The 23,416-nt window shown below is 41.7% G+C and overlaps 1 protein-coding gene across 1 annotated transcript in view; it reads left to right on the plus strand.

The window, feature by feature from the left end:
- Positions 1-2,165: 2,165 nt before the first annotated feature.
- Positions 2,166-23,416, plus strand: part of pdlim3b (PDZ and LIM domain 3b) — an 83,817-nt gene continuing 62,566 nt past the window's right edge. The window contains exon 1 of the mRNA XM_020512320.2: positions 2,166-2,549. Coding sequence (XP_020367909.1) covers positions 2,457-2,549 — 93 coding nt within the window. The 5' untranslated portion in view covers positions 2,166-2,456. The remainder of the gene's footprint in view (positions 2,550-23,416) is intronic.

Consider the following 23,416-nt stretch of genomic DNA (forward strand, 5'->3'; position numbering starts at 1 on the left):
ACATAACCACCATTTTGTTATAATATCTGTGTGTTGTCTTCCAAATTTCTCTGGTCCTCTACCATTCCTAGTTTCTCACCATGTGAAACACACTCTGAGATAAGGAGTGATGAAACCATGGATGGATTTTTAAACAATAGTCTTAAAATGAGAATTTTAAAATCAAGTAAAACCAAAATACTGCAGATGCTGGAAATCTGAAAGAAACACAGAGAATGATGGTGAAACTCAGCAGGTCTGGCAGCATCTGTAGAAAGAGTCAGTGTGAACATTCACATTTGATAGGAATGGATCTAAAGAAGTCACACAAGACTTGAAACATTAACTCTGTTACCTCTCAACACATGCTGCCAGACCGACTGAGATAAACACCATTCTATGTTTTAAAATCGAGACTTTGCTTAACTGAGAATCAGTGTAGGTCACTGAACCAGAAATGAGAGGGGACAGGGCTTGCTTGGAAGTGGGCAACAGAGTTTTGGATGATTTCAGGTTTAGAGATGGTAGATTGTGGAAGCCACATCAGGAGTGTGTCGGAAGAGTTGAGTCTACAAATCATAAAGGTTATAATAATTGGCAGCAGATGAGCTGAGGAGGGGCTAAGTTGGGCAATGTTATGGAGGTAGAAACAGATGGACTTAATAATGGCACTACTATGAGGTTGAAAGTTTATATTAGGATGAGATGTGACACCAAGGTTTGCAAACAGACTGGCTTCATCTTAGGCCGTTGCCAAAGAGACAGTGGAGTCAGCAGCTAGCGTAAAGATTTTGGAAAATGTCAATGTTATAAAGATCAGTGTCATAAACTTCATCTTCCTGTCTACAAGGCAGTCTTTCGTCCACTCACTGAACATACAGGAGTCAGATACACCAGCATATCAATAACCATGTATTTTAATGTACTCCCTCGAAAGATCAGTCTCCCTCTTGGCATCTTTTTACAGATGAACATTTTAGGAAGTAGTGAAAACAGAAAATGCTGGAAATCACAGCAGGCCAGGGAGTATTCACAAAGATACAGCTAATGTTTCGAGTCCAGATGACTGTTCATCAGAACTGATGTGAATATGGATGGGGCAGCATTTATGCAATAGTTGGCAGGGGAGGGTAGAGTTCTGGGGGAGAAAGGGTGTTCACAGTGCAGATTCGGTGATTGGAAGGTGAGAGTGGCAGAACAATCGTGTGTGTAACTGCTAAACTGGAAAGAACAGTCATACTGGAGTGGGGGGAGGAGAGAGAGCACATGGTGACAGAGAATGGAACAAGCAAAGCTAAAAGAAAGGGAAGGAATGGGAGTAGGTTCACAATCTGATGGTGTTGAACTCAATATTAAGTCCAGGAAGTTGAAGTGCCGAGGAAGGTGTTGGAAGGTTGCACTCATGGGTTGCCAGCTCACTGTTGGCTAGTTAGGCCTCTCTGTGACTGGCAGTTTCGCCCACAGTGGGTGCAAGGAAAAGTGAAATTGCTGCTGTGAACAATTCAATCTCTCTCCTTCTTTTCTCTCTCTTTGCTTACTCTTAAATCTGTAGCAGTCTGCACCATTCATTGGCAACGGTAAATGTAGCATACAGCATGAGACTTCTTCAGGGAGAAAGTGAAGGATTTCTAAGGTTGTACTTGAAGATAGTTATGCAGCACGTAGCAACAGTTAGACAGCCTGGGTATATCTATATTCATTCATCATCAGAACAGGTGAGCTTCCTGTTGGCATTATGAATATGAATTTGTATTACTTGAAGTGCGCATAGCTGAATGTGTCTAACTAGCATCTATTCAATTTGTATCACTTTTAATTTTCACTTCCGTTATTCAAACTGGAGTGGATGTTCAGGGAGTAGGCACTCTTTACACATCATTATGAAGGCAGCTGGGGAAAAGAAATCCGGGAGAGAAAAAAAATCACTAAGCAGCATGAAGTTTCACTGAAAGCCCAACCACGGAAGATGCTCAACTGATATCCCCCAGTGTCTCAGCAGCTTTTCATCTCGACCCCGGTTGGAGTGCCTCACCGTTGACTGTTCGCTACTTCTGTTTGCCAGTCGCTGTGGAAACCCTGCAGTGAGTTGTGGGGGGTGGGGGTGCAGAGTCAGAAAGGATTTTAACTTGAAACCAAATAAGGGCACACGCCTGGGTGCTGAGGGTTGATGTCAGTGCTGGGGATTGAGTGCCAGCAAGGGAGGGAAGCGCTCAGGCGTTGCTCAGCGCTCCTTCCCGTTGTCCCTATCCACCGGGCTCCCGGGGGCGGGGGAAACGGTCCCGGGAGCGAATGGACGGAGAGTTGGGCGGGCCGGGCCGGCGAGACAAGTTCATTTAAAGGAGCTTCTGGCAAAACAGCGTGAGCGGACAGGGAAGGCAAAGGGGCTACAAGTCTCTTTAGGAGGAGAGGAGAACATTTAAAAAAAGTAATCTATTCGAGTTGATTGGTGACTAACACGGATAATAATAAAAGACAAGATGCCGCAAAACGTGGTTTTGGCAGGACCAGGTCCGTGGGGTTTTAGACTGACCGGTGGGGCGGATTTTAACCAGGCTCTGACCGTCTCCCGGGTGAGTTACATTTCTGTGTGTCCTCTACACTTGCGGGCTCCAAAGTTGACTGCATTTGCAGTGCTGTATGGCTGGGGGCGGGGGGCTATGCATTATTTTACAATTTCTGCACGGGTATGATTCCCACACAGTGCCGTGTCTCCAGGGTGCAAGATCCGAGCTGAGAGCTTGTCACAAGCTGATCTCCCCCCAGGAGCCATCAATGACGAGGTGGAATAAGCGAGACTCCTGTAATGTGCCTTCACCTCTCTTGCTGCACAGTTCCTCGGACATAGTAGAAGCGAAGTTTATTTTAAACGTCAAGGTGTTTTTGTTTTTCAAAACGGTAAATGCTAACGGAGAAACACCTCACTCAGCACCTGATATGATGTTGCTGAACTTCCTGGGAATCGCCAACGTTGCTTGACATCTCTTACAAGCACAAATGCTGCGGATGGTGGAAATCTGACCGAGAGTGCTGTAAATACTCTGCAAAGCTGACAGCACCCGGGGAGAGAAACAGGGTTACCACTGCAGCCCTTCTCCAGTTCGGAAGCGTTACTTTCCCCTGTTTCTCTCCACAGTTGCAACTTGACCTGTGGAGCCTTTACAGCATTAAACCTTTATCTTTATCATTAATGCCAGCATTAACCATTTTCATTGTTTATGCCTGACTTGGCGATTAGAGAGAAATTGAATGAATATAGCAGCAGTTTTCCCTAAACAGACACCTTTCACTTATGAATGCTGTTTGTTCGGCATTATCCACCATTTTCCTGGTGATTGGGAGTAATCTGGTGGGACAGGAATTGGCAGGATTATATTGACCTACCTCTGGGGGTTAAGACATACCTGGACATTTATACTATAAAACAAAATTCTGAATAAACACAGCTGATCTGGCAGCATCTGTGGGGACACGAGCAGAATTCTGAGTACGATTCTGCTTCACACTCAAAACGTTAACTCCGTTTCTCTGTCTACAGATGCTGAGTTTCTCCAGCAACCACAGTTCTTTCAGGTCTGCACAATGTTGAGTAGATGCCAATGTTGTAGCTGCTCTGGGACAGCCAGGCAAGCTGCAGTTTGGATCCAGCTGCTCCTTGATATTAAGTGAACGGAATGGACTGAAGAACTCTGTGAGTTAAGGGTGGAGCTTCAGGACGAGAACAAAGTGAAACTTCCTCTAGACTTTCTGGTGGAATCAGTTGAAAATACTTCAACTTTTCCCTTAGCTTTGACCTGTTCGACTTTACCATCATTAATGGAGCAATTCATACACTCTTTTGCAACACACACACACACACACACACACACAGACACAACTGTCTACTAGTGTTCCTGACTAGAGTTAGCAGAATTGATCTGTTTGGTTGTGGGATCACTTACCACTATGCTGCTTCTGCTGTCTAGCATGCATGTAATCCTGTATTGGACCTTCATGAAGCTAACAACTCATTTTTTTAGGTGCTGTTCCTGGTGTGCCCCGTGCCTTCCTCATTGAATCTGTGTTGGCCGTCTGGCTTGATGCTAGTAGTAGTATGGTAGATCTGCTGAGCTACAGATTGTGATTATTATGACTGTTCTGCTGCTGATGCTTGTTCTCAGTAGCTCACAAATGTCCAATTTTCAACTGCTAGATCTGTTCTGGATCTATTGCATTTCACACAGTGGTAGTGCCACAATGAAATGGATGTCACCCGTTGTACCAAGGCAGATAGTAGTCTCCACAAGGACTGCGGACTCTGGCCATGAAGTCTGTTTCTATCTTAATATGTGCCCAACCCATCGGTGTTCAGTCCACACCAGCAACATACAATTCTCCCAGGATTACAACTCCCTCCTACTTTTGATGACGTGGTCCAGATTCCACCCAAACACCCAAAACAAAGGAAAGATGGTAGAGGTTATCAAAGTCCAATTATTTCAGCCCCAGGACATCACTATAGGAGTTCCTCAGGGCACCAGGCCTAACTACCTTCAGTTGCTTCTTCAAAGACCTTCCTAAGGCTTAAGTAGAGAAGTTCGCTGATGATTGTGCAATGTCCAGTGCCATTTGCTGCTCATCAGATACTAGAATCATCCCTGCTTTTAGGCAGCGAGACCTGAACAACATTCAGCTCATTACATTTGTGCTACACAGGTGCCAGGCAATGACCTTCTTTTCCAAGAAAGAATCTCTCCTTGGTAAGCAAGTTGTTAAATTACCTGAGGTGGGCACAAATGTGAATTTGTGATCACAATCAGATCAACCACAATCTTTTTAAATGGTGGGGGTCTGAATTGCCTACTTCTGCATCTTGTCTATCTGTTATTGTCACTGAATATGCCACTGTCAATATCCTGGGAATCACTGTTGACCAGGAATTTAACTGGAGCAGCCATTTGGGTGGCTCGGAGGTTAGCACTGCTGCCTCACAGCACTAGGGACTCAGGCTCAATTTCAGTCTTGGGTGACTTTGTGTGGAGTTTGCATGTTCTTCCTGTGTCTGCATGGGTTTCCTCCCACAGTCCAAAGATGTGTAGATTAGGCAGATTTGCTGTGCTAAATTGCCCGTAGTGTCCCAGGATGTGCAGATTAGGTGGGGAGTCATGGTAAAAATGGGGTGGCCCTGGGTGGGATGCTCTTCATAGGGTCAGTGCAGACTCAATGGGCTGAATGGCCTCTCTCTGCACTGCATGATTCTATGTAACTTTTTTCCATCAGTTGCCTTCATGGAAACTTTCAAGGCAATCTTTTGAAATAATAGTCAGACAATGAAACAAAAATGTATGGTGTTATTTGGCATAATATCACATTGCAGTTGGTTTTCCTTCATTTGTGAAGGTGGTCATTGTTATGTCTTGGATGAAAAGAATGTGCTGGTAATACACTCCAGTTCTCCATACATCATACCAAAAATGTAAATGTTTTAACGAATCACCGAGATAGTCAATTTGTCTCTCTTTTGTGCTGCTATCCAGAATAAGAGAAATGACCACTGGGTTTTTTTTTAATGAAGCCAAACATAGCTCATTTATTATAAGCAAGATGTATTCTTTAAACAAGTGACAAAAATGATTAACAATGAAAGTAGTATTCAGAATTAAACTATGTCCCCTTCATCCCAAACATACACAGACAAGTCAGGACTATGGAGCTCTGAAAGATGGTATGAGTTTGAAAAAAACTCGGCAAAAAAGAACAATACCCTTGTGGGGCAAGTATATGAATTCAGAGACGGAAGGGGTTCAGTTGTCACAGCTCCTTTGATTCCCTTATAACAAGACCAAATTGCTAGCAGTCACAGAAGGATGCAAGACTAGCTTTTAGATTCAGATTGGAAACTATTAGGAAGTCTAATATTTGAAACTTCATCAGATTTCACAAATTACTTCATTGAGAATTTGTTCAGATAGTTTTACCTTGTCTCTTCCTGGTTGAGAGAGACAGAGATCTCTGCTTTCCCTGCAAGTTACTCCAACCGCCCAAATCTAGGCCCATGAAAACCCACAAACTTCAGACACTGCTGTTCGGCAATGAACAGCACACAATCAAGTCTGGTTGTGCAACAATTAAGGGCTAGAAAATATGCTTCTTATCTCTCTTAAGGGCTTTTCTGGGCTCTTTTCCCCAAATTGCTTGCTTTTTCAGTAAACAGCAGATAATCTAAGTACTCTTTGACCTTTTGACTTTGCATTTTGAAGAAATCAAATGATAAATGCTCGTAAAACCAGAAATGTTTAAACAGTTCTGTTTTCTAGTTTCTCGTAGTGCATAAGTATTTATATACTCCTAACACTTTCATTTTTGCGTGTGAAGTTATTCGTTCTGAATTCTAATGTTGCTCTGGAACCTGACTGCAGATGTAGAACACTCTCCACAGTGCAGACAAAGTGAATTGTCTGATTTTGTCGGGACTGTCCAGTCTTTCTGGCTTGCCCATACTCATTGCCGTTCAAAGGAAACAGCACCACTACTTGAGATAGGTACACCTACCTAATTCTTGTGCATTTTCTCCCAGATGGTACATATCCTGAGGTTTACCTTCAAGGAATCCCTGTACCTTAGTCTCAGTCAGAAATCACATGACTCCAGGTTATAGTCCAACAGGTTTATTTGAAAACACAAGCTTTCTGAGCCCCACTCCTTTTTCAGGGGTTAGTGAGAGAGGTGTTATCAGACTCAGAATTTATAAGTAAAAGATCAAAGGGTCACAACTGATGAAGATGTATTAAACAAACCTAAGATGCTGTTAAATCTTTAATCACTTAGAAGGTTTTGATTGATTAATAGGTATATGTAAATCTCCAAATTTCTTTCAAGTCACCGCCCTGAGAGAACTAAAGGTTTTATCAGTGCAAAGAAGAGATGACATTTTAGGTCAGAAAATGCCCGTTAGGTCTGAAGCCTTGTTTAGAATTTGTTTGTGTTTTGGTTTGGAGTTAGACTGGTTTTATTTCTAAAGTAGGAATTTATAAAACACCACATTCAAAAAGCACACAATCTATAGACAAAATAGAATGTATCTCCAAATACAAATTCACCCTATAGATTTACATGCGTGTGTGTATGTGTGTGTGTGTGTGTGTGTGTATATAGTGTGGTGGGGTCACCTGTAGTGCGACATGAACCCAAGATCCCAGTTGAGGCTGTCCTCATGGGGACCAAACTTTGCTATCAGCCTCTGCCTGGCGACTGTACGTTGTTGTGTATCTTGAAGTCCGCCTTGGAAGATGTTTACCCAAAGATCCAAGGCTGAATGTCCGTGACCGCTGAAGTGTTCACCCACTGAGAGGGAACATCCCTGTTTGATGATTGTTGCGTGTGGTGTCCATGCATCCATTGTTGTAGCGTCTGCATGGTTTTGCCAATATACCATGCCTCGGGGCATCCTTGCCTAAGTGTATGAGATTAGACAATGTTGGCCAAGTCACATGAGTATCTGCCATGCAGGTGATGGGTGGTGTTCCCGCCTGTGGTGTTAGTGTCCATGTCGAAGATCTGACATGTCTTGCAGAAGTTGCCATGACAGGGTTATATAGTATTGTGGTCGATGTTGTCCTGAAGGCTGGGTAGTCTTCTGCGAACAATAGTCTGTTTAAGGTTTGGCGGTTGTTTGAACATGAGACGTGGAGGCGTGGGGAAGATCTTACCAAGGTGCTCATCATCATCAATGATGTGTTGAAGGCTGCAAAGAACATGGTATAGTTTCTCTGCTCCCGGGAAGTACTGGACGATGAAGGAGATCATTATGATTTTTTGCTGTGGCGAGTCGGAACTGGCGATTGATGAGTTGAGCATTGTATCCTGTTCTTATGAGGGCATCCTTCAACACCTTTAGGTGTTTGTCGCATTCCTCTTCATCCGAACAGATCCTGTGTGCATAGGGCTTGTCCATAGGGGATGGCTGTTTTAATGTATTTAGGGTTGAAGCTAGAGAAGTGCGGCATTATGAGGTTATCAGTCGGCTTGCATTAGAGTGAGGTATTGAGGTGTCTGTCCTTGATGGTGATGCATGTGTCCAAGAATGAGACTGATTCTAAAGAGTAGTCCATGGTAAGTCTGATTTTTTTTTCTTTTCTTTTCTTGTTGATATTGCTATGTAGTTGTTTCAGTGATTCCTCGCCATGAGTCCAAAGGAAGAAAATGTCATCAATCTATCTGGTGTATTCCATTGTTTGGAGGTTCTGTGCAGCAAAGAAATCTTGTTCGAACCAATGCGTGAAAATGTTGGCATAATGGGGAGCAAATTTGGTCCCCATGGCTGTTCCATGTGTCTGGATGAAGAGCTGGTTGTCGACGGTGAAGACAATGTGGTTGAGGATGAAGCGGATGAGTTGTAGGATGGCATCTGGACATTGGCAGTTGGTGGTATTGAATACTGTGGCAATGCTGTCATCGTGGGGGATGCTGGTGTAGAGTGGCGAAACGCCCATTGTGACAAGGAGTGTTTCTGGCTCAACTGGTCCGTGGGTGCTCAGTTTCTGTAAGAAATCTGTAGTGTCGCGACTGAAGCTGGAGGTTCCTTGCACGATGGGTTTCAAAATGCCTCAACGTAGCTGGAGAGGTTCTCACACAGGGTCCCATTGCCCGATACAATGCGATGTCCAGGTGTGCTGGCTTTGTGTATCTTTGGAAGGCAGTAGAAGTCCCCTACGTGGGAAGTATGCTGGATGAGAGTGTGTAGGGTACTCTGAAAGACTGGATCAAAAGTCTTCACCAGTCTGTTCAGTTGATGTGTGTGTTCTTTGGTCAGATTGGCAGGTAGTTGTCTGTAGTGTTCCTTGTCGTTCAGTTGTCGGTATACTTCCTTGCAGTAGTCCATTCTATTCTATATGACAATGGCTCCTCCTTTGTCTGCTTTTGTTGCAATTGGTCTTGAGAACGTGGATTTAACAGCATCTTAGATTTGTTTAATACATCCTCATATCCTTATCAGTGGTGTGACCCTTTGATCTTTTACTTATAAATTCTGTGTCTGATACCACCTCTCTCACTAACACCTGAAGAAGGAGTGAGGCTCAGAAAGGTGTAGAGCTGGATGAACACAGCAGGCCAAGCAGCATCAGAGGAGCAGGAAAGCTGACATTTCAGGCCTAGAAGGGTCTAGGCCCAAAATGTCAGCCTTCCTGCTCCTCTGATGCTGCTTGGCCTGCTGTGTTCATCCAGCTCTACACCTTGTTATCTCAGATTCTCCAGCATCTGCAATTCCTACTATCTCTGAGGCTCAGAAAGCTTGTGTTTTCAAATAAACCTGTTGGACTATAACCTGGTGTCGAGTGATTTCTGACCTTGTCCACCCCAGCCCAACAGTGGCACCTGCACATCATGGCTTAAACTCAGTGACAGCGCCCAAGTTTAAGTTTTGGATACATATCTGCCGTCAGGATTTTATCATCAGTCCAATGTAAGACATATGTGCTACATCCGAGCAGGGCATTGATGATGAGTTCTTTGAGGGCAGAGATCTGATTACTGTGTCAACTTCCACAACATGCTGTCTAAGTTATCACGTTTGGACCAGTCTTGAAGCTTGTCTATGGCTGCTCCATTTAAGGTTGATGGGAAGTTAAGCACACCTATACATGTTCAGTCCAGCAGTCTTTGCTAACTGTCCTGTACATCCATCAATGCTGAGAACAGGTCAGTAGTCACATGCGCATGGAATATACACTGTTTTCAGAGCTTTATAGTGGTTCCTTGAGTTGTGCTGATCAGCATTGACTTAAAGCTCTCTGGTTTGAGAAGTCCGTTTGTGAAGTCCACTTCGTATCTTCTGTCCTTCTGTGGCAGGTTCCTTTTTGCTTTGCTGGAGTGATTTTCGTAGCAGTTGGGTGTTTTGCCTGCCGTGTTGTATTCACTGTATTTTTCTCCTGCGGCAATTTCTTCCCTTGATCAGTGGTTCAATTGAAACAATCTCTGTGGGTGTATTTTCCTGTGTTCTTGGGGCATTATTTACAGCTTCCAGAACTGTTAATTTGAAGGTGGGCATCTTCAACAACATCACATGGAGTTTCAGGTTATCATGCAGTAATCACAAAAACTTAAAAAGACTGTACTAGTATATCATCTTTGAAGATTTTACTTTTCGAAGGAAGTGATGTGGATAATTGCCTGACTGACAGTTGACAGCTCTTAGATGGTTGTAAAAGATTCCATAATGCAATTTCAAAGAAGAGCAGGGAAGCTTTCCCTGTGTTCTTGCCAATAATTATTCCTTAGTCTGCATCAATGAAAAAAAAAACATATCATTGACTATAATATGTTTGGAATCTCCTGACATTTTGAAAGGCATAATATAAATGTAAATAATTGCCCTATATAGACAATAGGGTTCTGTGGAAGGGTCACCAGAGCCAAAATGTTAACTCTGATTTTTTCTTCACAGATGCTGCCAGACCTGCTGAGCTTTACCAGCAATTTCTGTTGTGTTGTGTGTGTGTGTAAATAATTCCTCTGCTTGGTTTAACATTTCACCTATTCAGGCTAAATATAATCATTTGTAATATTCACCCTTTAATTTCCTTGCCATTCTCATATGCCTCACATTTCTCATCTCACACTGCCTAATGTGATGGGGTTATCACCTTGTCATACTGTTGTACGTTATTCAAAAGGATTGATTTAATGAATCAATTTTGATGATGTCCATTAGCCTGATATACTTTGATAACCATTTATGAGCTTTCAATTCATAACACGTGTTTCAAATAGTAATTTGAAAATGTATCTCCATGTCTGACCACATAATTATAGCACACGTTAATTAGTGTTTCTGTCACTTCTAGAAATAGCCATGGCTCTTGGATGTTATTGAGTAGTCACTGAAGAGTCACTGATGATAAAGTCTGTGAGCAATACTCATGTCTATTTGTTCTCAGGATGAGACACCCATTGTCCTGATGCAACAGAGTAGCTTTTTAGGCCACTTCAGAATGAACCTCTTCAGGTGAGACTGTCACATGGAACAGATTGGGAAAAGACAGCATGCTTTCTCTCCAAACAACATTTGTTTGATATCTTCACATACAGACTTTTTTTCCTGATTTGGAAGGACAGTTGGAAGCATAAGCAGGTTGATCATCCACCTATTTGAAACTTGACACAAACATTAATTCCACAGTCAATGTGTCTGAAGTGGGACTTTCACCCAGAGCTTCAGATTCGCAAGCAGTAGCACACACACTGATCATCTCCAAAATGACATTCAAGTAAACTAGTTACAAATTTGACAGCAGACAGCTCTGACAGCTTTATGGTCACATCTTGCATCAATATCAGGGATTTTTCAGATCTTTTGTACGTAATAACTCATTTAATTGCGATAGTGGGATTTTGAATTTATTACAGAATCAGAATCTCTGAATTATTATGGTGCAGTAGGAGGCTATTCAGCCCATCGTACCTAGACCACCTCTTCAGCTGAGCAACATTACCTCATTCCAATTACCTGGCTTTCACCATTTCCTTGCACACTATTGCTATTCAAATAGCTATCTAATGCCCACTAGAATAGCTCAATTGAACCCACCTCCTCCACATTTCTAGGACATGCATTCCATACTCACTGTGTGAAAAAGGTTGTTCTCACATCACCTTTGCTTCTTTTGCGTATCACTTTAAATCTATGCTCTTTCGTTCTTGTACTTTTCTGAGTATGAACACCTTCTTCATATTTACTCTATCCAGCCAGTTCACGATTTTGAAAACTTCTATCAGATCTTCTCTGCAAGGAGAACAATGCCAACTTCTTCAAACTAACTGAAGTTTCTCGTTCCTGGAACCATTCTTGTATATCACTTCTGCACTTCCTCCTATGCCTCCACATCTTTCCTGTAATGTGGTGCCCACAACTGTACACAATGCTCCAGGTGAGATCCAACAAGTGCCTTGTGTGAGTTCAACATCGCCTCCCTGCTTTTGGACTCTTTGCCTTAATAATTGAAGTTGAGAACACTATATGCTTTATTAAATGCACTCTGCAGCTTTTCTGCCACCTTCAATGATCTGTGCAAATATACACCCAAGTCCCTCTGCTCCTGCACCCCGTTTAGAATTGTACCTATTGTACCTCCTATTTCATCTTGTCTTTCAATGTCCTTCTGACCAAAGTGCACTGCAAGCTGTCCTCCGTCCTGAAAAGTATCAATTTACCACTACTCTCTGTTTCGTATTATTCAGCCAATTTTTTAACTACATAGCTACTGTCCCTTTTATAATATGACCTATAATTTTCCTGACAAGTCTATTGTGTGGCAGTATAATAAGTGCCTTTTGGAAATCTATTTATACCACAACAACAGCATCACCCTCTTTGACCCTTTCTGTTACTGCTTCAGAAAATTCCAACAAGATAATTGAATGCAATTTCCCCTTTGAAAATCCATGCTGGCTTTTCCTAATCAATGCACCATTTCCCATGTGACTCCTATTTTTGTATCGAATAAATGTTTCTAGAAGTTTCCCCACCACTGACTAGTTTGTCATTGTTGGGGTTATCCTTACAATTTTTCTTGAACAAGGCCATAATGTTTTCAATTCACCAGTTTTCTGGCACCTCCTCTGAGTCCAGGGAAAATTGTAAGATTTTTGTCTGTGCCCCTACAATTTCTGTCCTCATTGCCATCAAAATCCCTGCATGCATCTCATCCAATCCCAGTCCTTTGTCAACTTTAAGTGCAAAATTTTCTGAATTATTAATCCAAGGTTTTGAAATATTCATCACGAAACATAACCACTATACCACCAGACCCCTTGGTCACTGAACATGGAAGCAAAGGAAGTTTCATGGTCTATGACTTGTTCAGCCCAGCTTACTCATTATTGTACCTCATGTAGTCATTAGATTTTAGAAAAATGAGAGGTAACCTTAATAAACATACTAGTTTCTTAGGGGACTTGATAGGCTAGATGCTGAAACGTTGTTTCCCTTTGTGGGAGAGTCTAGGACCAGAGGGCATAATCTCAGAATAAGAGTTTTCCCATCTAAGACAGAGATAAAGAGAAATTTCTTCTCTGAGGGTGGTGAATCTATGGAATTCTTTATTGCAGAGGGCTGTCATGGCTGGGATGTTAAGTATATTCAGGGCTGAGATAGATTTTTAGTCACAAAGGAGTCAGGGGTAATGGGGTAAAGGCAGAAAAGTGGAGTTGATGACTTTCAGACCCACCATTGAATAACTGCAGACTCGATGGGCTGAATGGTCTGCATCTGCTCCTGGATTTTAATGATCTTAAGGACCCTGTCTCCACTGCTTTCTGATGTTTCAATCCCAATTCAAATGAATGGGGATACTCCAACTGAGGATATATAAATTGTGTTCAGAGGATGGTGAAGGGATCAGTGGTTGTACTTGATGTCAATGATTTAAAATAAACGGTGCTTCAAAAAAATAGTCACAAAAAGTTTTCTGACTGAGGCTTGTATTGCTGAATGATCAAGCTCTTATGACCATATCACTGACCTGACACCCAGTGTGCTAGATATGCCCCAACTCTGTGTCCATGTTTTGCAGCTACATCAGCAACCTGGGATTCCATCGTAGTCGATTCCAATCTCTCTGCGAGATTGAGTAGGCTGAATCACACAGCCACTTGGGGGCGGTAAGCAGAGCCCACATCAGAGCAGAATTGACACTGCTCGTCGTGTGTTTGCCTCCATCTTGGATGAGCAGCTCTCCACAGTAAACTGCAGTGGAGCTGTTGATCATCAAGGTGGGAGGTCACATGGAATCAATGAGTCCCCGATCTGGCATTCTTGACAGGAAATTAAAACTGCTTTAATCTTATTTCACTGCCCTCCTTAGAAATAAGTACCAAATATTTTGCCATCCATTTCCTCCATTGATCTTTGGACCTATAAGTTATCTCCAATGGTTGCTTTAATAGAAAAAAAAAATGCTGTATCCTTTGAGTCAGTTTCCTTTCATTATCATAGAATCACAGAATTGTTCCAGTGCAGAAAGAGACCATTAGGCCCATTCTGTCTGCACTGGCTCTCTATGCTATGTTCACTTGATGCTAATCGCCTGCCTTTTGCCCATAACATGTTGTTTCTATTTAAATAATCATCCAGTGCCTCAATTGAACTGCCCCCACCACACCTCCAGGAAGTTCATTCCATACCTTAATTACTTGCAATGTGAAAAAGTTGTTTGTCACTGGCTTTCTTTGCAAAACACTTCGTGTGGGATCCTCCCAGCCCTTGAACAATGTTGGTGGAATTTTGTGAGATGGCCAATGAGTAGCTTCCTGTCATCAAGAGTAAAAAAAAATCCCATTTTCTAAATAAGTGTTGAGCAGCAAGACAAGATTCTCACCGGTGAGTAGTGAGATGTCTATTGCTTCCTCATTATTATGTCATTTCACCTCATTGATATGCCATTTCCCATTCTCCTACCCACCAGATAGAAACTAGTCAGTGACAATTCCGGATGTGAAAGTCCAGACCTCCGTCCCTCCATCAGTCACCAACATCTCAGGCACACTCCAAGAGTAATAAATAAAACTAAAGGCAAAATCCACGAAACAATGTGCCTTTCTGAAACTTTTTCCTGTAGTCTTTTCAGATACTTTTAAGCCCTATATTTTAAACCTCAACTACAATCTCAGGGAGAGAGATTTCAGATGCACATGTCCAACAGGGGAAATTCCAAACAATTCTAAAAGTCTATAGGACAAAGGAATGCATGGTCTTTTTTAAAGATCTCCTTTGCTTGGGTCGGTGGGGGTATACCATACACAGTATGGGGTATAGCTTAGCTTTGTGCCATTGAACTCAATGGAAATGATGTTGTTGCAAACTGAAATTCACAGGACATGACCACAATCCATCATGGGTACACACAACATAAAAAAAGATAAACTTGGCAGTGAACGGGAGTTGTGGAGGTCTCATACCCATGCTGAAAATGCATCTTTCAGCACTCACTTTGAGCCAAGAAGAATAGGATTGCTTCCCCTTCAGGAAAGCCACTTTCAGCCCTCTCAAAACCAATTGTCTTTCACACTGTCTCTATAAAAACGACCATTTCTCTAATAAGACTGTATTATTACCTTTCTTAACAACTTGCTAATTGAATCCAGAAAAGGTTTGTGCACAAGTTGTGGAATGCAATTTTGGCTCATCCACTATTGAGAAGCTGCTCCTATTTTCAATTGAAAGAGGCAATTTCACCACCTCTGTCGATGCCTTGGAAACCAAAACATTGGAGGGATAATAAGAGAAACCATACAAAGATCAAAGTTATTCATCAGAGGAATAGCTTGGAAAAACATGTGAAACACTTATGTGAACTTTGGATTATTCATTCTGTTTAGAGACTATCTTAGTGCAATGGTATTTTCCACCAGCCACATTAAACAAAACCCTGGTGTATAATCCATTGAGCCACCTGTTAGCAGTCCAGTCAAATTACAGCCAGGAACACATTCTGAAACATGCATTAATCTATTGTAATTGACAAACAAACTGAGACACCCAAGCACCAGGATATACTAAAACAGAATGTTATAGCCTTATATCGTATTGCTATTTGGAGGTTGGCAAGTGATTTAAGAAAATTTGAGATTTTTATTTTCATTATAATAACAATATTTAAACTAAGACGTGTTTAAGCCTAATAAATGCCTCCCATTCTAACACACTTACTGTCGTGTTTTAACACTCCAGTTGTCTTCCTGGAAGGATTACTTTAAAATTGCAGTTCTCAATCTGTCTTTTTCCCTTGACATTCAAACCTTTATTAGTCCAATACAAATGCTTTAATTTTGGCAGATTACACAAGCTTTGAGCTTACATTATTCCTCCTATTTAGGACCCTGACCGATTAGAAGAACAGTTGGCAATATGCCCCAATCTGATGCTGGTCTGGCAAAGCATGCTGGGAGTTAGTGGAACTGAACAACACTGGGCTCAACTCATTCTGTCAAATGATACCTCTGCTGCAGGTCCAGCCCAGGGAGACTTTGTGCTTGAAATCGTAGGCAGGGAGGAGACTGTAGTGATCGTCAGAAGCCTGAGAGACTTTTAGCTCCACAAGTGATGTATTGTACCAGAGGATAATAAAAAGAATTGTTACATCTTTGCCCAGTATCTTGCTACCCTCCACTTTCAAGCATCAAACCTGAGCTGCACTGAAACCATTCCTCCAGGAAACTGTCTCAAATAGTCACACATTTATCCATTTGACAGAAGCACAAGATGGGTCAGTTACATTTGCTGGAGTAATGCCTTTCAGGTGATTATCCCTTTTTTTTGCCCTGCCTAAGGAAGTGATGAGTACAGACTCACAAGACTCCAACAAGATCTCTATCTTATGTTGACATTCTGCTGGTCACAGTTCACTGAGTAATCTTTTAAACATTCCAGCAATATTTCAATCCAATGGTCTTGAAATCACTTGGCTAGAAACAATTGCAACAGTCTAATAGGGCTGCAATAACATATTTTGAAAATACTGTCCATTTTGTTTTGCATGAGGAACTATTGAGTTAGTCCTGCCACAGAAATCATGGGAAACTGGTAATCTGACATTTAGAGGAGGGCAATTAACTGTGAAATAAGATCCCAATTCAGAATTCAAAGCCATCCATCCACTCCCCAGCACTAGATCAATCAAAATGGATGACTGTTCACTAATGACAATGGCCTGTGAAATTCACTGACCTTTGAACATAGCTTTTTAATTCCTCCGTGTATGTTACATTATTCAGAAATAACAGCCAGTTTTAAAATGTATCATGAAGTCGAATATGTCACAAATGACACTGTGATTCTAATAATCACATTTATAATGGGAAATTCCAAGTGATGTAAGACGCAAAAAATATAGTATTCTTTGTGGTATTCTGTTCATATTATGGAATTGTAAATTGGAGTTTACCCACCCCCTCCAGGAAAGGCTGGGCAGTGGGAGGTGGTGGAGTAGATGGTAAGATGGTGACAGAAGGCAATGGGTGGTGTTTTCCATCATTTTCCTGCCTTGATGCCAGTCACGGGGAAGGTGGAAGGCAGCTCTGCCACTCAGAAGACAATTGATCTGACTAAGTTGCCAATTAGGAGATTCATGTCTCCCAAGTAGATGGGGGGTTGGACCCTAGTGAGAAGCTATTCGTATTTTCCATCGAAAGCCGAATTTCATCACCCATGTCGATAACTTGAAAACCATCACAACTGGAGGGACTAAAAGGGACCAAGATGTTCACTGTAGCTGCCTTTCCATGGGGATCAAGGTGAGGGGAGGGAATACCTCTGTTTTGAGCATTCTTTGGATCATACAGGAGCCTCTTGGCACCATCTACCCTCATCAACCATCTCTGTCACCCCCCCAACCCCACTTGTCTAGTTGTGAGGACACATATCTGTTGTTGCTCCCTTTTCCTCCAGATGCAGCCCAGCAACTGCTATGACTGACAGTGGTACTGCCGGCCCTGTTAGCGGTTATCAGCTCCTTGAGGGAAAACGGTCATTCCTAATAAGTACATCTGCCTCAGAGGCAGTCACTTTAACTATTTGCCATCAACAAGCTGTGTCTCTCGGCCCTACTGCGCACCAAACCTGGATCGGACCTGTCAGCGGGACCCTGACCGGCCTCGAATAAATTTCAAAAAATAACATTGTAAGAGAAAGAAATTAAAAATCTTTCACATAGATGAGGCAGGCCCGATTCCTCACTGAGCCACTAGACCTCTGCCTGAGCAGCTGATTCCTAAAATGAAAAAGTATTCATATATTCAGGATACAGTGTACATACCTTACTGATATACCTCATAAGATATACTATCCCACCCTTTGAAACCCGAGAAAACAAATTCCTATTCAGATCAATAAATTTAACAGCACACATTTAGGCACCGCTATGTGTCGCTTTGGCTGCATAAAGGTCATTGATAGAGTGTGTCAGAAATTATCTTAAAAGATCAATGAGCGTTTCACGATAACAAATGGTGAGAGAGCAGAAGTCTAAAAGGGAATGAAAGGTAAGAATACTATCCTGTAGAACACAGTGTGACAAGTTAATTACCCTGAGAAACTGGGCTTATCCGCTAGTCCAGCTAAGTCTTCTAATCTATGTCAGAAAATTGAAAAATGCAGAACATCTTACAAACATGAAGGTTCAGTGATAGTGATGATCAAATGACAAAGATGTGGGGCAGAGCTGAGTGCTGGCTCTTGTTTCAGATATTCTCAATTTTCAACTATACACTTGAAAAAAATCTAATTTTGCTTCAATTTAAGCAGAAGTGCTCTTTTACAGAAAATAGAATCCTGCACTCATAACCAATCAAATAGGAGCAGGAACCAGCCACTTAGCACCCCCCGCCAAGGCTGCCCTGCCCTTCAGTAAGATCATAGCTGATCTGACTCTAGCACAATCCTGCCTACCCCAGTAACATTTCATCCCTTTTGCTTATCAAGATTTATTCACCTTTGCCTTAAAGTTTCCTTCTGAAAAAAAATTCCAAAGATTCATGACCCTCTATGAAAGAAAAAAATATTTCTTCTTATCTCTGTATTAATTGGGTGACCCCTTATTTTTAAGCAATCAACCCTAGTTCTAGATTCTCCAAGAGGAAACATCCTTTCCATATGCAGCACATCAGGATCCTGAGGGATCTTTCATATTTCAATCAAGTTGCCTTTTTGCTCCTTAAACATCCAGTGAAAACAAACCTAGCCTTTACAACCATTCATTGTAGGACAACTTACCCAATCCAGGCACTGGTTGAGTAAACTCTTTGAGTTTCTATGAATACCTAAAGTATAGCACATGGGGCTAGTTAATAAGATAAGAGCCCGTCGTACTGGGGGAGGTGGATTAGCATAGATAAAGGATTGGCTATATAATGGAAGACAAGAGTTGGGATAAAAGGGAAAGCAGACGCAGCATTTTGGTCCAGTGACCCTTCTTCAGACCGTTCTCTGCTTTCTGTCCACAGATGCTGCCAGACCTGCTGAGTTTCTCCAACTACTTCTGTTTTTGTTTCATGCACCTGCAGTTCATTGTTTTTTGTTTAAAGGTATACTGATTTTGGAAGCGGTATGCAAAACGTTCACAAAGTTCTTCCCAGGTATTGAGGGACTTTTCCAATGACAAAAGGTAGTGTAGGTTGGGCATTACAGTTTATAAGATTGAGAGGTGACCTTATTGAAGCATACAAGCTTCTGAGGGGACTTGACAGGGTAGGTTATGCTTGTTGGAGAATCTAGGATTGAGGCCGTAATCTCAGAGTAAGTGGTACACATTTATTGCAGAGATGAGGGGGGCTTTCTTTGTCAGAGGGTAGTGAATCTGTGGAATTCTTTAATGCAGAGAGCTGTTGAGGCTGGGTCACTTAAGTCAAGTCTGACAGACAGATTTTTTACAAGTAAGGGAACAAGAATTATGGTGGAAAGGCAGAAAGTACTGAGGAGTTTCTGATCAGTCATGATCTTATTGAATGGAAGAGCTGACCTAATGGGCTGAATGGCCTACTTCTGCCTCTACATCTTATGGTCTTACAATCCTACGGTTATGATCTTACCCTTCCTTGAATGAGGAGACAAATACTGAACATAGTACTCCAGATGTCGTCTCACCCATGCCCTGTTGAATTAAAGCAACTTTTAGTTCTTCATTATTGGGATGTTGGGCTTCACTGACTGGGTCAGAACTGTCTATCTCAAGTGAAGGCAGTGATGACCTGCTGCCTTGAACCACTGCAATGTATTTGATGTAATTACACCCACAGAGGTGTTACAGAGGGATTCCCTAGACTTTGCTCCTGTAACAGTGAAGGAATGGTAATATATTTCCAAGTCAGGATGTTGAGTGACTTGGAGGGGATCTTGCAGGTGGTGGTGTTTTCTTGTATCTGCTGCCCTTGTCCTTTTGGAAAGCAGTGGTTGTGGGTTCTTTTTAAGGAGACTTTGCAAATTTTTACTGTTTATCTTGTAGATGGCACATGCTGTTGCTATTGAGTGTCGATGGTGGAGAGACTGAATGTTGTGGATATCGTAACAAATAAGCAGTTGCTTTATCCTGACTGGTATCAGACTTCTTTAGTGTTGGAGATGCAGTCATCCAGGCAAGTGGAGAGTATTCCACCATATTTCTGACTTCTGACTTGTAGATTTTGGACAGACTTTGGGATTTGAGTGGTAACTTACTTGCTCCTTGAGCATCATTCGCTAAAACCTCAAGAAGGAATCAAAAGCCAAGTACTTCAAATTGACACTTTATCCAATTGAAAGTGGAAAAACTGCTCAGTTAGTGATCAGTTTGTATTTATAGATTTGAGAAATCATCAAGAAAAATTACTTAATTCTATGATTGGTCAATAACAAAGCATTTCTAGATGCATTTACAACAAAATAATCAGTGAATCATGATTTGAAGGAGTTTTATACAGCCACGATGACAACTGAACTTTAAAACATTATTAATTTATCCTTTCTTAATTATAAAAAGAGTTTTCTTCTGTACTTTATGATTGTCCCTTGACCTTACAATCTTATGGAAATCATTCAATGCAGTGGTGGTAATGACATTACAAACACGCTACATGCAACTTTTAGTTCAGTGGATCAGGAAATTCGATACGGAAAAACATAGCGATTACACGCACCTGTCACCAGAACAGATGTCCTCTGGAAATCTGTTAACAGGGCTGTCAAAAGTGCCCAGAACCAAAACTTAGGAAGATACTATGGCATTTAGTTAAGACCTGTCTATTTTCAGAAGGTCGGATCATTGAGGTACACCGTAAGTAGCTCGATCGAATTACGTGTTTATATGTAAAGAAAGCACTGATTGATTGGGACAGTGCAGCGTACTCTACTAATTCAGGAAGTCTAGGTATAGCTGACGTATGCGTTCAGGCTTCCCCACAGGCAAATTGCCAAAATGTATCAACCTGTCACACCTAATGGTGAATTTAGGAGAATTTGTTAACCAATAGCAAGGACTGGAAAATTGACAGCTGTTTCCACCATGTAGGCATTTCGGTGTTAGGCTGGAGAGAGATCTGGGCAGCAAGCGTGTGTAATGGTCACTTCTGTTTTACTTGTGAAAATTTGGTCTGTACTTGTGCAAGTTAAGGTTTAAACAAGCGTCTTTAAGAAGGAGAAATAGGTGGAGAGAATTCTGGAGCTTATGCAGCATAAGGCACAACCATTTCTTAAATTTCATTCATGGGACATAGATTCATAGATTCACACAGCGCAGCAAAGGCCCTTCAGCCCATCGAGTCTGCACTGACCTAACTACCACTAAAAGTGTGCTAATCCCAATTTCCTGTATTTGTCCATATCCATGAATGTTACGATATTTGAAGTGCTCATCCAAATGATTTTTAAGGGTTGTAAGATTTTCGGCCTCCACTACCTTCCCAGGCAGTGCATTCCAGTTTCCCACCACCTGCCGAGTGAAAAAGTTTTTTTCAAATCCCCTCTGAATCTCCTGCCCTTACCTCAAAACTATGCCCTCTCGTGACTGACCCTTCAACCAAAGGAAACAGCTGCTCTCTATTCAGTGTGTCCACACCCCTCATAATCTTATACACCTCAATCATGTCCCCCTCAGTCTTCTCTGCTCTAAAGAAAACAATCCAAGCTGATCAAGTCTCTCCTTATAGCTTAATTTCTTCATCCCAGGCAACATTCTAGTGAACAAAAACAAAGTTGCTGGAAAAGCCCAGCAAGCCTGACAGCATCAGTGAAGGAAAAAACAGAGTTAATGTTTGGGGTCCAGTGACCCTTCCTCAGAACTATGTCCCAAGGATGTCAATGGCTCAGCCATCACTTATTGCCCAGAGAGAAGAAAAGATTCACCCACAATGCTGTGAGTCTAGAGTCATATGTAGACCAGGTAAAGATGGCTGTATTCCTTCAGTAAAGGACTTTACTGACCCAGATGGAATTTCACAACAATGGTTACGATTAGGTCAACTTTTTGTTCCAGATTTGAATTGAATTCAAACTTCAACACCTGGAAGCATTCAATCCCATGTCTCTAGAACATTAGCTTTGGGGTTCTGGAAATTGCCACTGCACCACTGCCTCCTCATGGAGAGATGAAGAATATCAGAGGTTCATGAGAGACTGGGATTGGAGGAGCGCAGAGATTTAAGATGGTTGTAGAATTGAAGAATGTTTCAAAGATAGGAAGGGGAAAGGCTATGCAGGGATTTGAACCTGAATATACAAATTTTAAATCAAGGCATTAATGGAATGGGAGTCAGTTGAGGTGTAATGAATGAATGGGAATTGGTGCAACTCAGGAAAAAGGCAAGAGACATTTAGATGTGTTCACATTTGCAGAAAGATATAGAGAAGACTAAATTAATGTTCTTATAAAAACAGCTTATATTATGCCTTGGAACATTTCTGGTTAAAATATTTTAAGTTTTGTTTTATTCCTTTATGGGATGTGGGGGTCACCGATGAGGCCAGCATTTGTTGCCCATCCCTAATTGCCTTAAATTTGAAGGTGGCTAGGCTATTTCTGATGGCCAATAATGGCTGATTACATCATTCTGGGCTTTGAGTCACATGGAAATCAGACCAGGTAAGGATGGTATATTTTCTTCCCTGAAGGAAACTACTGAATTTGATGGGCTTTTAACAACAACTAACTGTAGCTTCATGGTCAGCATTACTGAGGCTAAGTTCTACACAGAGATGTGTTAATTGAATGCAAGCTCTACAAACTGCCAAAGTGGGATTTGAAACCATGTTGAGCATTTACCTGGGCCTCTGGAGTATAAGCCTAATGATATTACCACTGCATCAATTACTCCTTTCAATATGTTTAAATATTGCAGCCACATGTAACTAACGGCATTGGATTCCATGGAGTTAAATACTCCAGACAGCTATTCTACGTCCAGATAACTTTGATCTTACATGTCTTGCTGAGGCTGACCATTCAGATGTTTAAAGATTAGCAAGACATCAGCTTAAAAGCTGATTTTTACAGCCAGCCATGATCGAAGTGAATGGCAGAACAGGCTTAAGGAGGCACATGGCACACTCCTGCTGCTACTTCATATGTCTTTATGTAATATTGTTTTGATTGTGGTCAATTTACACAAAGGATGGTTCACGTGTGGAATGAACTTCCTGAGGAAGTGGTGGATATGGGTACAATTACAACGTTTAAAAGACATTTGGATAGGCACATTAATAGGAATGGTTTGGAGGGATATGGGCCAGGAACAGGCAGGTGGGACTAGTTTAGTTAGGGCTTATGTTCAGCATGGACTGGTTGGACCGAAAGGTCTGTTTCCGTGTTGAATGACTCATGACTCTAAGACCTTTAAGCACTGACTTTATTTACAATGGCAGAAGTAGCCAATATGGCCTCAGAACTTAATATTTAATGGATTGAAACTATGGTTTATGCATCACTTAGAGAAAGAAGAG

The sequence above is a fragment of the Rhincodon typus genome, chromosome 3 (genome assembly GCF_021869965.1).
Source record: "Rhincodon typus isolate 14 chromosome 3, sRhiTyp1.1, whole genome shotgun sequence".
NCBI classification, from domain to species: Eukaryota; Metazoa; Chordata; class Chondrichthyes; order Orectolobiformes; family Rhincodontidae; genus Rhincodon; species Rhincodon typus.